We start from the raw sequence: 14,670 nt of genomic DNA, 5'->3' as shown, positions 1-14,670 counted from the left end.
TATAACACATACATGTGCACTGTGTATAACACATACATGTGCACAGTGTATAACACATACATGTGCACAGTGTATAACACATACATGTACACTGTGTATAAAGGTCCTTCTCCCTGTATACCAGTGGTTTCTCAGCCTCCCGTTCCTCCCCTGGGGTGGTGCTTCGTGTTTTTCACGTAGAGCGGGGTGCGGCCCAAGGCAGGAGGCAGAACCGGCAGCACCACCCCCTTCCCCGGATCCCGGACACATCGGCTGCCGGAACCAGTGTCACCCCAGTCCTGAGCCCCACATCCCAGTCCCTTCACGACCTGTGTGACCTGTCCCCCTGGCATAACTACCATGTGCTCCAAGCCGGGCTCCCCGCTGCTGCCTGCCCATGTGTCACCTCTGCCGGGGTTCCCTCCGTTCTCTGACAGGACTCGGCTGAGGAGCCTGGCAGCCGCTGCACCCGCCGGGGGTGCCAAGCTGACCCACCCGGGCAAAGCCATCTTAGCAGGTTAGTAGCCATAGAGGAGGAAGATGTGCGTGCCCCCAGTACTGTGCGGCAGGGGAAACTTCATCCTGGAGCTGTCACTGGGAGTGTGGCCGGTTGGCATCAGATGGGCAGGACAGACACGATGCCCGGTAATAACACAGCTGGCTGGGTCACAGGGATCGCTGTATGTACTGGGGCAGATGAATGAACTGGTTCTCGGGATTGCTGGGGCACTTCCCTCCATCACCTACCTTGCCAACAGGTTGTGTACTAGAAGGTATTGGAGTAAAGCAATGGCAATATTGTGATAAAGACCCCCATATCGTGATAGTCCATATAAGCGATTGTTTCTGGATGTGCAGACTCTGTGCCCCTCAATAAGTGACTGGCAGTGGGACTTTGATGCACTTACTGCCATTCATTTCATTGAAAAAATGTTATTTAATTCAATGAGGGAACCATTACTATAGCCCAATGGTCTCCAAACAGTGACCCTCCAGCTGTTGCAAAACTACAACGCCCAGCATGCCTGGACAGCCAACGGCTGTCCAGGCATGCCGGGCGTTGTAGTTTTGCAACAGCTGGAGGGCCACAGTTAGAAGACGATTGGTTTGGCTGGGACATGTTTAATGTATATATTAGTGTGATAAATTTGGCAGAGTAATAATACATCTCGGGCATTGTATTTTACTATGAATAAAGATAATGGAAGATAATCAGATTCTCCGCCATGAGTCACATGACGAATTATGACTTAAAGGGGTACTTCTATTAAAAAAAATCTTAATCCTTCCAGTACTTATTAGTTGCTGAATACTACAGAGGAAACTATTTTCTTTTTGGAACACAAAGCTTTCTACTGACCTCACAAGCACAGTGCTCTCTGCTGACACCTCTGTCCATTTTAAGAACTGTCCAGACTAGGAGAAAATCCCCTTAGCAAAGATATGCTGCTCTAGACAGTTCCTAAAATGGACAGAGATGTCAGCAGAGAGCACTGTGGTCGTGTGGTCAGCAGAGAGCTCTGTGTTCCAAAAAGAAATTAATTTCCTCTGTAGCATTCAGCAGTTAATAAGTACAGGAAGGATTAAGATTTTTTAATAGAAGTAATTTACAAATCTGTTTAACTTTCTGCCACCAGTTGATTAAAAAAAAAAAAGTTTTCCACCGGAGTACCCCTTTAAGGCTACATGGCGATTTCATACTAGCGACAGCAAGTTGCATCTAAGTTGTAGAGCAAAACCATTGACTAAGATTGCATGTGGCATTGCTGAGCGATACTGCTATCTTCAAGTCGCTGCAACACAAGCTTGTCCAATGAGAAAGGGGCATTGGCAGCACATTTACATTGAGTTGACTAAACTATATGACATAAGAAAGTCATGTAGCAACAGGAGAATACAGCAGCACACTGCTAGCACAAAGATATAGATAAAACATAAGTATATAGATAGAACATGAAAAGCTATACAGCTGTAATGCAATAAATGAAGATATGAAACTATGAAAATATGAGGTACTTAGCTTGCAAATTTGGCGCCAAATAGCGTGGACCATCCCACTATATATATATATATATATATATATATATATATATATATTTAGGTTTGCACCTTTTTGGTCGCTCTTAGGCTAGGTTCAGATTGAGGAATCTCTTGCAAGGTCCACCATAGGTGCCAATGTATTCTGTGCTGATTCCGCCATATGAATGACCAAGATCATTCTCTCAGCTGCAGAATTTCGTAATTTATAAATTCTGTAGTGTGCATCGTGGAGTGTAATCCCATTGACAGCAGGTTTGAAGCTGAATTATGCTTGTAAAATCCTCAGTATGAACCTAGCCTTCCACACAATGGTAAACCCACGTATTTATTATCATTGCAGTGGGGACCTGGGCTGGCAGTATTGACTGCGGGTGGCGGGTTACACACTGCATCTCCCTGCTCTCTGCACTGCGGGTGGTGTACGCAGTCAGCTCTGCTGCAGATGCAGCATAGCTCATTCAGCTCTGCTACAGCAGAGCTGACTGTGTATATATTTGTACTATTGACTATAAGACCTATCAGGGGAGCATAAAGTAACCATTTAAGGATCCTCAGAATGATAGTAAGTGATTGCAAGAGAGTAGTTGACCTTTTTAAAGGGGTTTTCTATGCATAAATTGTTATTGACCTTTCCTCAAGGAAGGTAATCAATATCTGAGTGCAGGGGGCCAACACCCCCGTATTAGCTGTTTGCTAGACACTTTGCTCATTAGCAGGAAGCAGACAGCTCCATACATTATGTAGTGGCCATGTGGGGTTACTGCAGCTCGGCTCCCATTGAAGTGAATGAAAGCTGAGCGGCATTAACCAGAATGGCCACTACATAATGTATGGAGCTGTCCGGTTTCTACTCTATTGTGCTCTGTATGGCCATGACACAGCCGTTCGGTGGGGTGTTGGCATCACCCCTAATCTGATATTGATGATCTATCCTGGGGACAGGACAGCAATAAAGTTTGCCACAAAACCCCCTTCAAAGATCCTTTAAATATGAATAGGGAATATTAGCCAAGCCAGAATCTCAGAAGAAAGTGTTACCTAGTGATAGGCTGGTAATAAAATGAATGCATGAACAGGTTTAGTTTTTCCCAAGAGGAATGTGGGTCAGCATACAATGTTACATACAGGAAAGCCTCTTTATGGTTGTCTGTCAGTCTTCCACAATGTGCTCAGCAGTTCATTGTGAGGCCCTTATTCACATGGTGGAATTTCCAAGCAGAATCTGGTGGAAATATTCAGCTCAGAAACTCTGTTGCAGCAGATTCCTATTGTTTTCAATTGGATTGTGCTGCATCGTGCACATAGCAGAATTTCCGGGGTGGCAACATCTGCTGCAGAAATTCAAATTCTGGACTCCACAGAAAGAATGAACATGTCAATTCTTCTGCGGAATCCACTCGAAAATGCATTGCCATTGGAATCCAAGCCCCATTGATGTCAATGTAAGGTAAGCTAGAAAAATGGACATTTCTATTCTTGAAGCCCAAAAAAAAATATTTATCAGGAACTATTGACATTAAAGGGGCTATTATTCCACTAGGATTCCAGGTAGAATTTCTAAATAGAAATTTGTTCCAGATTACTTGTCATATTTATATATTTATATTTATATATTTTTGCCTGGAGAAGCATGCCATCATTCTGTAAAACACCATATATGCAACTTAAAGGGGTTATCCAGGAAAAAACTATTTTTTTATATATCAACTGGCTCCAGAAAGTTAAACAGATTTGTAAATGACTTCTATCAAAAAAATCTTAATCCTTTCAGTACTTATGAGCTGCTGAAGTTGAGTTGTTCTTTTTTTTGTCTAAGTGCTCTCTGGTGACACCTGTCTCAGGAACTGTCCAGAGTAGAAGCAAATCCCCATAGCAAACCTCTTCTACTCTGTGCAGTTCCCGAGACAGACAGCGGTGTCAGCAGAGAGCACTGTTGCCAGACAGAAAAGAACAACTCAACTTCAGCAGCTGATAATTATTGGAAGGATTAAGATTGTTTCATAGAAGTAATTTACACATCTGTTTAACTTTCTGGAGCCATTTTTTTCCTGGAATACCCCTTTAACCTGCATGGCTGGCTATAAAGAAAATGTTGGCTAAAAGTCTGTAGACATGTGGGCACGTTCTTGGCATCCCTCATAGACAAAAGTATTAGCAGTTAAAAAAAAAAAACAGATCAACAAGGTCCTCTCCCACCTATCACAGGTCTATGGGCTGCGACATGTCACCCCCAGGGCGGCAGATGTGCTGACTAGCCGCTGACAGAGCATTTTGCTCAGATGCTTTGTACTTTCACCTTTGCTCTTCTGGGTAGTGCAGAAAGGCAGCAAAACAAGTACTTCATGCAAATAGCAGGGGAGAGGGGAAATCTATGTAGGCCAAAGAGGAGAGCAGTGAGGGAGAAGTGTTCAAGGACCAGCAACTACTCACTGACCTTGTCACAAGGTTGTTGGTGGACTTCCAACATGTATCCTCTCCATAGGTTTCTGGGAAATGCGCTGAATGCCAAGAATGCAGCGTGAGATTAAACCAGTGCCCATTTAGAATGTCAGATTGTGCATACTAAGGGAGAGACATGGAGAGCTAAGAAATGATATTATTTCTTAGCTTTATTGACATCCTGTGTTCCTCATGGGAGATCCCGTCTACAGGTTTTACTGCGCTCACCAGCGTGCAGGCCCTGAAGTTTATCTGAAATGTAAGCATTACTGTCATTTAAAGAGTACCTGTCATCAAACCATATTTTCTAAACTAACACAGATTATAACACCAGATCAGCAAGATCCAGCTCACCCCAGTTCGCCTCTCGTGTCACGGATCAGTGCGGACAACACTGGAAACGATACTGAAGAAAAGACTATATCCAGCGTGGTAGCTCGAATGCAGGTGTGTTTATTTCAAAACAGCAGCATACATGGACCAGAACAGCAGTGACGCGTTTCTATCGTCTAGGCGCTCTTAATCGTGCTGAGTATGATTATGACCGCCTAGATGATCGAAAGTCGTCACTGCTGTTCTGGTCCATGTATGCTGCTGTTTTGAAATAAACACACCTGCATTTGAGCTACCGCGCAGGATATCTTCTTTTCTTCAGTAACTCTGATTATATTCCCTAACTACTACATTTTCCAAGCTTTAAAAAGCTCTGTATCATACCTTTCGCCTTGCTCACATTGTATGAGGTCCCAGCAGGAGCAAGTGGGCGTTTCCCAGCAGGCGCAACCTCACTGTCGCCATGCGCCGCACACACTTTCTGAGTTTGGTCTCCTGCCAGGCTGGGAGGAGACCAAACTAACTGTTTGACTTGCGACAGGGAACAGAACAGAGCCACCTAGTGGCCGTTTTTTCAATCACATTAAAACATATAAAGGTTGAGAATTTTAACAGCAAGTAAATAGCAAAGTGTCTTATAATTACATAAGGAACAATATATTAAAAGTTCAATTTGGTGAACGGTACTCTTTAACCTGTTCGGGACGGATGGCGTACCTGTACGCCCTCAGCCTACTCCCTGTCTATAACGCGGCGCCACGTGGCTAATAGCGTGCGGCACTGATCGCAGTTGAACACTGCGTCTAAAGTGAAAGGTAACCATTGCCGGTTAGCTCAGGGGGCTGTTCGGCATCCCGAACAGCTTACAGGACAGCAGGAGGGTCCGTACCTGCCTCTTCGCTGTCCGATCGCCGAATGACTGCTCAGTGCCTGAGATCCAGGCAGGAGCAGTCAAGCGGCAGAATCATTGATCAATGGTTTCCTATGAGAAACCATTGATCAATGTAAAAGATCAGTGTGTGCAGTGTCATAGCCCGCTATGGGAGCTATAACATTGCTAAAAAAAAGTGAAAAAAAAGTGAATAAAGATCATTTAACCCCTTCCCTTATAAAAGTTTGAATCACCCCCCTTTTCCCATTTAAAAAAAATAAACAGTGTCAATTAACATATGTGGTATCGCCGCGTGCGGAAATGTCCGAATTATAAAAATGTATTGTTAATTAAACCGCACAGTCAATGGCGTATGCGCAAAAAAAGTCCAAAGTCCAAAATAGCTTATTTTTGATCACTTTTTATATCAAGAAAAAATGAATAAAAAGTGATAAATACATAAACGGTACCGCTAAAAACTTCAGATCACGGCTCAAAAAAATGAGCCCTCATACCATAGTTTTTAACAGTACCATTTTTGTTTTGATGTGACTTTTTGATTGTTTTTTTTTAATCAAATTTGGAAGTTTTAGTTAGTTACTAACTTCAACTCCCAGCATGCCCTGATACAGCTTGTGGCTCAGCAGCTGCCCCAAATGAAATCTACAACTCCCAGCATGTTGGACTATATAGTAGTATATAGTATAGGTTATTGCTTCCCAACTAGGGGTGCCTTCAGCTGTTGCAGAATTACAACTCCCAGCATGCGGAGGCGCTCTGGTTGGGAAACACTGTTATAGTATATGGTGCAACATTCCTGGAGTTGGAGGATTAGTTGGATAAATGCATTGCACTGCCGGTATTTTTAATATAAAAATACCGTCAGGGTGGCCAAAATACCGGCTGTGCTGGTAAAATACCAGCCTGGTGGCAACTCTACCTGTAGATGGTATTTTTTCTCAATGAGAGGTTGCAGTGCCCTTCACCACCTTACTACGGCTTGCACCATTCAGATAATACACACGGCTGATAACTGTATTTCCCTGCCTCTGCCTGTTTTATTTGATTCACTATTTTCTTCTTTCTAGTAATGGCTCCCCAGGGGGAATGATAAAAATCGACATCGCTGTAGTGTTTCTTATTGTCATACAACTTGGTTTATCTTTCTGTAATGTTATATCATATTATAAGGTAATATTAATACAGTTCTGTGGAGCATTTTGTTTTATAAAATAATTTTGATCGTAATTGTATAAAAAGCCGTAAAAAAATTAACAGAAATGGTATAATGTATAAAGAACTGATGGCAAGCTCTTCAGCCAACGTCTGGCAGGTAGTTTATAGGAGCAGCTCAGGTAGTTTCTGCATCTGTAACAATGAGTAGCTTTCTTCAATTGTCAGCATTCCTGGAACGGAGCTGGATGTGGATCCTCTAACCTGTGTGGCTGATGACACGGACCGTATTGGGGAGCGGAGTCTAAGGTGCCCCTGGTCTTCACCAGAGCCCGCCGCAAGGCAGGATGGGCTTGCTGTGGCAGGCAACACCCAGGTAGCTACCCCCGACACGGCTCGACCACACAGGTAGCTGGGCAAGGCGAGGTACCAGAGGATAAGGCAGTAGCGAAGTCAAATGTAGCAGAAGGTCAAGGCAGGCGGCAAAGGTGCGGAGTCAGATAACGTAGCGGGAAGGTCTGGATACATGGGTAAGGCAAACAGGCAATATGGAATGCTTAATCTCAGGCTAGGGGCACTGAAGATCTGGCAGGGAAGTGTAGGAGGGGCAGGGACTTATAATGTGGTGTCAGGTGCAAACACTAATTATGGGCGCACTGGCCCTTTAAATTTCAGAGCTCCTGTGTGTGCGCGCCCTAGGAGACGGGGACCCACGCGCCGGAGCTGAGACACAGAGGCAGCGTCCCGCGATGCGGATCTCAGCCCCAACGGCAGACGGGGACCACGGGACACTGCGCTCACGGCCGGAGCTTGTAGCCAGAGTGCAGAGCGTGACAATTCCTCTGCATTCTCGCATTCTTCTCTAACAGAGTGCGCTCCAAGTACAGGCTGCGATCCTACCCTCACTAGTGTACTTTCAGCCAATGGCTAATCCTTGGTTTCCCCTGTATTTTTTTTCAGGATAGTACAATAGATTGGCCCTTATTTACTAAGAGTGGAGTTTAGGTTTCTTTGTGGGTTTTAATTCCCTACAATTTTTTCCCCACGGTATTTACTAAGGTTTCCCTACATTTTCCACTTTCCCTACACTTTGCTTTTTTTTTTACACATGCTCTGACCTGTCGGGTTTTCCTCATCTCACATCCACCACATTTTATGTGGAAACCTTAGTAAATATGTAGTGTTTTTGTGAAAATGTCGGGAACCCACCCCTTTTCAGAGACCACGCCCCTTTCCTGGCGACCACGCCCCTTTTTAGGGTTTTCCCAGCAAAATGGAGAGTTTGTCGGGTTTTTTCCAATTCTGCCGCAAAATCTGGCGCAGATAGAATTTCTGACGCACAACCCGACAAAACATGTCAGGTTTGCAATAGTAAATGAGGGCCATTGTGTCTCCCACTGGAGAAGCTCCATGTTTTACAGCTGTGCAAACCTTTAGTCTACACACCTGAAGGAACATGTTGTAGAAATCTATAAACCAATTTGGAAAACAAGTTATGGCCGCCTGTATTACACTACAGATCAAATCACATATAAAGTCATATAAGGCCCTGAGTAAGACCAAGAGGGAGATTTATCAAAACCTGTGTAGAGAAGGAGTAGTGGAGTTGCCCATAACAACCAATCAGATCACTTCTTTCACTTTTAAAAAGGCCTCTGAAAAAATAATAGAAGCGATCTGGTTCATATGGGTAACTGCAGCACTCTTTCCCTACACAGGCTTTGCTAAGTCTCCCTAAACTTGTCATACTTATGAATAAAGATAATTTAACACCTTAAGGACTCAGGGCGTAAATGTACTCTCTGGGGGAGATTTATCAAAACCTGTGCAGAGGAAAACTTGCCCAGTTGCCCATAGCAACCAATCAGATTGCTTCTTTCATTTTTCACAGGCCTTCATAAAAATGAAAGCAGCAAGCTGATTGGTTGCTATGGGCAACTGGGCAAGTTTTCCTCTGCACAGGTTTTGATAAATCTCCCCCTCTGTGCCCACTCTCGTTCTATAATGTGCGCTCAGTAGCTGAGTGTGCATCATAGCGGGATGGTCCCTGTGGCTATCGGTGATTTGGCGGGGTCCTGATCAGCTGAGAGGACGACGGGAGGGCATTTCCCTGCCTCCATCCGCTCGATTGGTGCTCTAATGCTCTAGGAAGCCTCAACAGAATGGAGCAATGGAGCGCAGTTGACACTGATCAATGCTGTAATCTGAAACTTGCAAGTAATAGGGAAAAAAAAACTAAAAAAAAAAAATTTTGTAAATTGTGAATTAACCCCTTCCCTCATAAATATTTGGACCATCCCCTTTCCTATATTTTTTTTAAAACCGCACAGTCAATGGCATATACATAAAAAAATAATAATAATAACAATTTATAAAAAGCTATCAAAAATCCTATCAATTTTGCCCCATAAATAATTTTATTTTTGTTTTGCCATAGATTTTGTGGTGCAATGATTGATGTCATTGCAAAGTACAATTGGTGATGCAAAAAAAAAAAGCCCTCATATAGGTCTGTAGGCTAAAAATTTAAAGTGTTATGATTTTTAAAAGTTGAGGAGGAAAATAAAAAGGTACAAAAATGAAAAATTTGTGTGTCCTCAAGGGGAGTATTCCAGGATTTTTTCTTTAGCCTTTGAACCAATGATTCCAAGTTATAATACTGTTTTATACATTTCTATTGGCAACTGGTCAACTTTTCCTCAGATCGAGACTTGACAAATCTCCCCCATTGTGTTTGGGCGCATGGAATGCTGGGGAAGGTCAGAAACAACAGTAAAATATAAAGAATTGCATTACAGGACTTCCGGATATGGGACAAAGCAGTGCATGGAGGTAATAGAAGCAAATTACACAGTATTGTAACTTTGCATCATGTGCTCAAAGGCTGAAGGGAAAATCCTGGAATACCTCTTTAAATGTGTACAATGCCTATGTACTATCAATAGGTCAGATGTATGTTAATATATTGCTAAAGTGTGCTAGTTATATCCTTAGTATAGACAAATAATTTCTAAAAGATAATAAAGAGGTTTTCTGCTATAAGAAACAACCTGTGTATGGCATCAAAAAGTAGAATAAAGCAACTTATTAACATATGTTTTTAGCCATAGTGCAAAGATCTTCCATATCAGATACCCTTGTAAGCTGTAATGTCACATCATAAAGAGCAATTCTCTGCCCCCCCCCCCCCCTCCTGTCAGCAGGGAAGGAGACCAGTGAAGTGAAGGGGATCTGGTTTTATTGCTCATTAGATTCCTTAGTTATACCAGTTCCCCCCTTAACATCACTGGTCTGGTCCCCTGCTTACAGGAGATGAGGGAGCTCTGCTTTTTGTGATGAGACGTTACAGCTTACAAGGGAAAAAGCAGCTGATATAAAAGGTCTCTGCACTTGCTTTATTATATTTTTTGACACCTTTCATAGGTGGTTTCTTTTGTTGGGCAATTGCCGAACGGCTCTCCCATAGAGCTATATGGAGGGGGCAGTGACGTGCCACTGTGAAGGAGAGCCAGGGCTCTAAACGCTCAGACCCCCCGTGATCTAAAACTTATCCCCTATCCTTCATATAGGAGATAAGTTTTTCTCCATGATACTTCTTTATTAATCACGTATGGGATAGGCATAAGGCTATCCTTCATATAACATAGGAATAGGCATAAGGCTATCCTCCATATAAGATAGGGCCATGGACTATTGATCTTATTGGGCAGACTAGATAGGCCAAATGGTTCTTATCTGCCTACACATTCTGTGTCTCTTTTACCATTTACTTCAATGGGTCCATGGAAAAATCTGCGATAGTGGCAGATTTGTAGATTGTCGGTGGACCCATTGAAGTAAGTGGTAGTGAAACTCATAGCGGATCTATCCATACTGCGAGTTATGAACATGTGAACGCACCTCAAGGTTTAATTTATTTATGCATTGAAGTAATTTTTATTCAACCTTCCTCTAAATTATTAGGAGGAAACAAAGTTCTAAAATGTACCTATGAAGTCTTCCTTCTTACACATCCTCTTCTTTTCCCTGGTTGATCTTGATGGACACCTGTCTTTTTTCCCTGTAGTATGTGTCATTCAGTGCATCGTTCCCCTCTCTGGTGCCCAGAGTCCTCCCTGGTGCCCAGAGTGCTTGGTCACTGCTGTCCGCCTGCATCGTACTGCTCTTCTGTGGGTCCGGACTCTTGACCATGGACGTAAATGTACGTCATGGTTTGGCGGTACTTCGCACACCAGGACGTACATTTAAGTCCTGTGTATGACCGCGAGCATCGGAGCATCATGCACGGCAGGTTCCGGCTGCTAGCAGCAGCCGGGGACCCGCCGGTAATGGCCGACACCCGCGATCGTGCGGATGCCTGCCATTAACCCCTTAGATGCAGTGATCAGTACAGATCACGGCATCAGCGGCAATGCGCATGTTAATATAGATGATCGAATCGCATGCAGCGCTGCTGCGGGGATCCTAACATCTGTAATGGCGGACGGAGGTCCCCTCAGCTGCCTCCGTCCAGTCTCCCAGCGTCTCCTGCTCTGGTCTGAGATTGAGCAGACCAGAGCAGAAGATCACCAATAATACTGATCAGTGCTGTGTCCTATGCATAGCACTGAACAGTATTAGCAATCAAATGATTGCTATAGATAGTCCCCTAAGTGTAAAAAAAAAGAAAAAAAAAAAAAAAAAAAAAAAAAAAAAAAAAAAAATCGCCTCCCCCAATAAAAATGAAAATTGTCAGTTTTTCCCATTTGACCCTCGAAAAAGCGTAATTTTTTTTTTTTAGAAACATATTTGGTATCGCTGTGTGCGTATAATGTTAATGATCCCGTAATGTGCAAAATTGTGGTTTTCATTTACATTTTCTCCCCGAAAATAATTTTTTTTGGGTTCGCCGTACATTTTATGGTAAAATGAGAGGTTTCATTACAAAGTACAATTGGTCACGCAAAAAACAAGCCCTTATATGGGTCTGTAGATGGAAATGTAAAAGAGTTATGGATTTTAGAAGGCGAGGAGGAAAAAACGAAAACGCAGAAATAAAATTGGCCTGGTCCTTAAAGGGGTACTCCACCCCTAGACATCTTATTCCCCTATCCAAAGGATAGGTGATAAGATGTCTGATGGCGGGAGTCCCGCCGCTGGGGACCCCCGCATTCTACCATGCGGGCACCCACCTGTAACGGCTTCTGGAACTGCTGGAGGCCCTCAGGCTAATACCATCCCGACCACGAGAACGGAAGATCGTGACGTCACGACTCCGCCCCCGTGTGATGTCACACCCACCCCCTCAATGCAAGTCTAAGGGTGGGGGCGGGACAGAGCTGGTGAATACAGGCTCTTGTGCGGTGCGCTGCTAACTAGTGGTCGGGGGTCTAAAGGGGTATTCCAGGATTTTTTTTATTTGACTATGCTACAGGGGCTATAAAGTTATTGCAGTTCATAATATAGTGTCTGTACCTGTGTTTGATCGTTTTCTCACAATTTTTCTGTGATTTTCACTCCAATATTTATTTTTACCAGCATACAAAATGACTGTTGTCTCGCATTTTTCCCAGCTTGCAATGCGGCCGAGAGCTGACTCACTAGTCACCTGATGTCAGGGAGCCTGTCTGCTTCAATGGGTGGAGGGATCAATCTGCAAACTAATGCAACAGCTGTAGGCACCCTGACTGAAAACCACAGGTCTTTTGAATGGATGCAGCTCATTATGTTTCAATGGGTGGGGTGGCTGATGTGTGGGGAGGGAGGGAAATGGAATTGTGGGATTTGTAGTCAAAAAAAAAGTCAAATTGGAAATACCAGTTCACAAAAAGCTAGCCACAGTATTATGTTAATCTCACAACATAGCCATTTAGCGCCAAGACAAGCGCAGATCCTTCCTAAGCATGTCCATTACTGCCTGCCAGGTACATACTAAAATCACCTTATGTGTTATACAGTAAATGTTACTTATAAATAGTTTATAAAAGATCGATCCGAACATATTTTGAATCGATACTAGTATTGTCTAATGGAAATATCGCAATATTTGACAGTATCAATTTTTTTTTCTGACACCTCTAGCCCTTACTAATTCATTCTGCACCAAAGTGAAATTTCAGGGCCAAATACTTATTTTTGACCCAGCCTGAATTATTTCCAGAAGAAGGATCACATTTACAGCTCCTACCACCATTTTATTATTGACCACCATTGTGCAGATTCCAATTCTTGTTTATTTTCCCTCCAGCAGGAAAGTAGTTCTAAAATGTGTCTTATAGACCTGATCCTTTATACAGTATTATTATATTTTTCTGCATTCACTTTCCTTTTTTCCCCCTCTTAATAGAATGTAAGTGCTGTAAAGTACAGGTTGTGGCTCCTAGGCTTTCTGATGACACCGCTCTATGAAAGGAATTATTGGGCGTAATAAAACAAGAAAGGATGGACCCAGGGGCTGGGGGGGGAGAGGGAGTAGAGGAAGATTTTACCAGAAAAACATGTGTGCACTTACTTCTCTCCCGCTCTTTGTAATTTGAGAGATGTGAGAAAAACTGCAGACAGAATTGTCGTCATACAGTAGTGCCCTCAAGATCTGATAAAATGTACATCTCTATCTCACCACACACATGGGCAGGAGGTATTGTTAAAATGACCAGTTGCCCATAGCAACTAATCAGAATACTTTATTTTATAAAGGGCCTAAAAAAACTAAAGAAGCGTTCTGATTAGTTGCTATAGGCAACTGGTCAACGTTTCCTCTGCACGGGTGTTGATAAACCTCATAAGAGATGGAGCCTGGGGGGGGGGGGGGGGGGGGGGGGGGGGGGGGAAAGACTGGTGAAAAAATGCTCACATAAACAAGTTCCATAACTGAGGGGTTAATGGCACACCACAATACCTTACATCAGTGGTCTCCAAACTACAACTCCCTGCATGGCTGTCTGGGCAGCACCTTGAGGGACACAGTCTGGAGAACACTGCTTTACATATCCGGGTTTCCCTTAGCTGTGATCAGGGCCGTTTTAAAGGAATTTGGGGGTCCCCCAAGCAAAATGGACATGGAGGCCCCCCCCACCCTTGATGTCCACCACGTCACGCTCTAGGGCCCGGCGTCAGGCCCCCACATTAGGTGCAGCACAGTTCCCCCCATGTTAGGTGCGGCACAGTTCACATTAGGTGCGGCACAGTTCCCCCCCCCCACGTTAAGTGCGGCACAGTTCCCCCCCCACGTTAAGGTGCGGCACAGAGTTCCCCCCACATTAGGTGCAGCAGAGTTCCCCCCCACATTAGGTGCAGCAGAGTTCCCCCCACATTAGGTGCAGCAGAGTTCCCCCACATTAGGTGCAGCAGAGTTCCCCCCACATTAGGTGCAGCAGAGTTCCCCCCACATTAGGTGCAGCAGAGTTCCCCCCACATTAGGTGCAGCAGAGTTCCCCCCACATTAGGTGCAGCAGAGTTCCCCCCACATTAGGTGCAGCAGAGTTCCCCCCACATTAGGTGCAGCAGAGTTCCCCCCACATTAGGGCATCAGAGTTCCCCCCACATTAGGGGTTCATGGCAGAGTTCCCCCCACATTAGGTGCAGCAGAGTTCCCCCCACATTAGGTGCAGCAGAGTCCCCCCACATTAGGTGCAGCAGAGTTCCCCCCCACATTAGGTGCAGCAGAGTTCCCCCCACATTAGGTGCAGCAGAGTCCCCCCACATTAGGTGGCAGCAGAGTCCCCCCACATTAGGTGCAGCAGAGTTCCCCCCACATTAGGTGCAGCAGAGTCCCCCCCACATTAGGTGCATGCAGAGTCCCCCCCACATTAGGTGCAGCAGAGTCCCCCCCTACATTAGGTGCAGCAGAGTTCCCC

The 14,670-nt window shown here is 44.3% G+C and overlaps 1 protein-coding gene across 5 annotated transcripts in view; it reads left to right on the top strand.

Moving 5' to 3' along the window:
* The first annotated feature begins 209 nt into the window (after window positions 1-209).
* Window positions 210-14,670, top strand: part of SLC25A1 (solute carrier family 25 member 1) — a 44,161-nt gene continuing 29,700 nt past the window's right edge. The window contains exon 1 of one of the 5 annotated variants that reach the window (XM_056531774.1): window positions 210-496. In XM_056531774.1, the coding sequence (XP_056387749.1) occupies window positions 340-496 (157 nt within the window). In that variant the 5' untranslated portion in view covers window positions 210-339. Of the gene's footprint in view, window positions 497-520; window positions 753-14,670 lie in introns of those variants that run through there. The other 4 variants (XM_056531804.1, XM_056531813.1, XM_056531784.1 and 1 more) reach the window with 4 other exon arrangements.

The sequence above is a fragment of the Hyla sarda genome, chromosome 1, assembly GCF_029499605.1.
Source record: "Hyla sarda isolate aHylSar1 chromosome 1, aHylSar1.hap1, whole genome shotgun sequence".
NCBI classification, from domain to species: domain Eukaryota; kingdom Metazoa; phylum Chordata; class Amphibia; order Anura; family Hylidae; genus Hyla; species Hyla sarda.
This window is presented reverse-complemented; position numbering and strand designations above follow the sequence as displayed.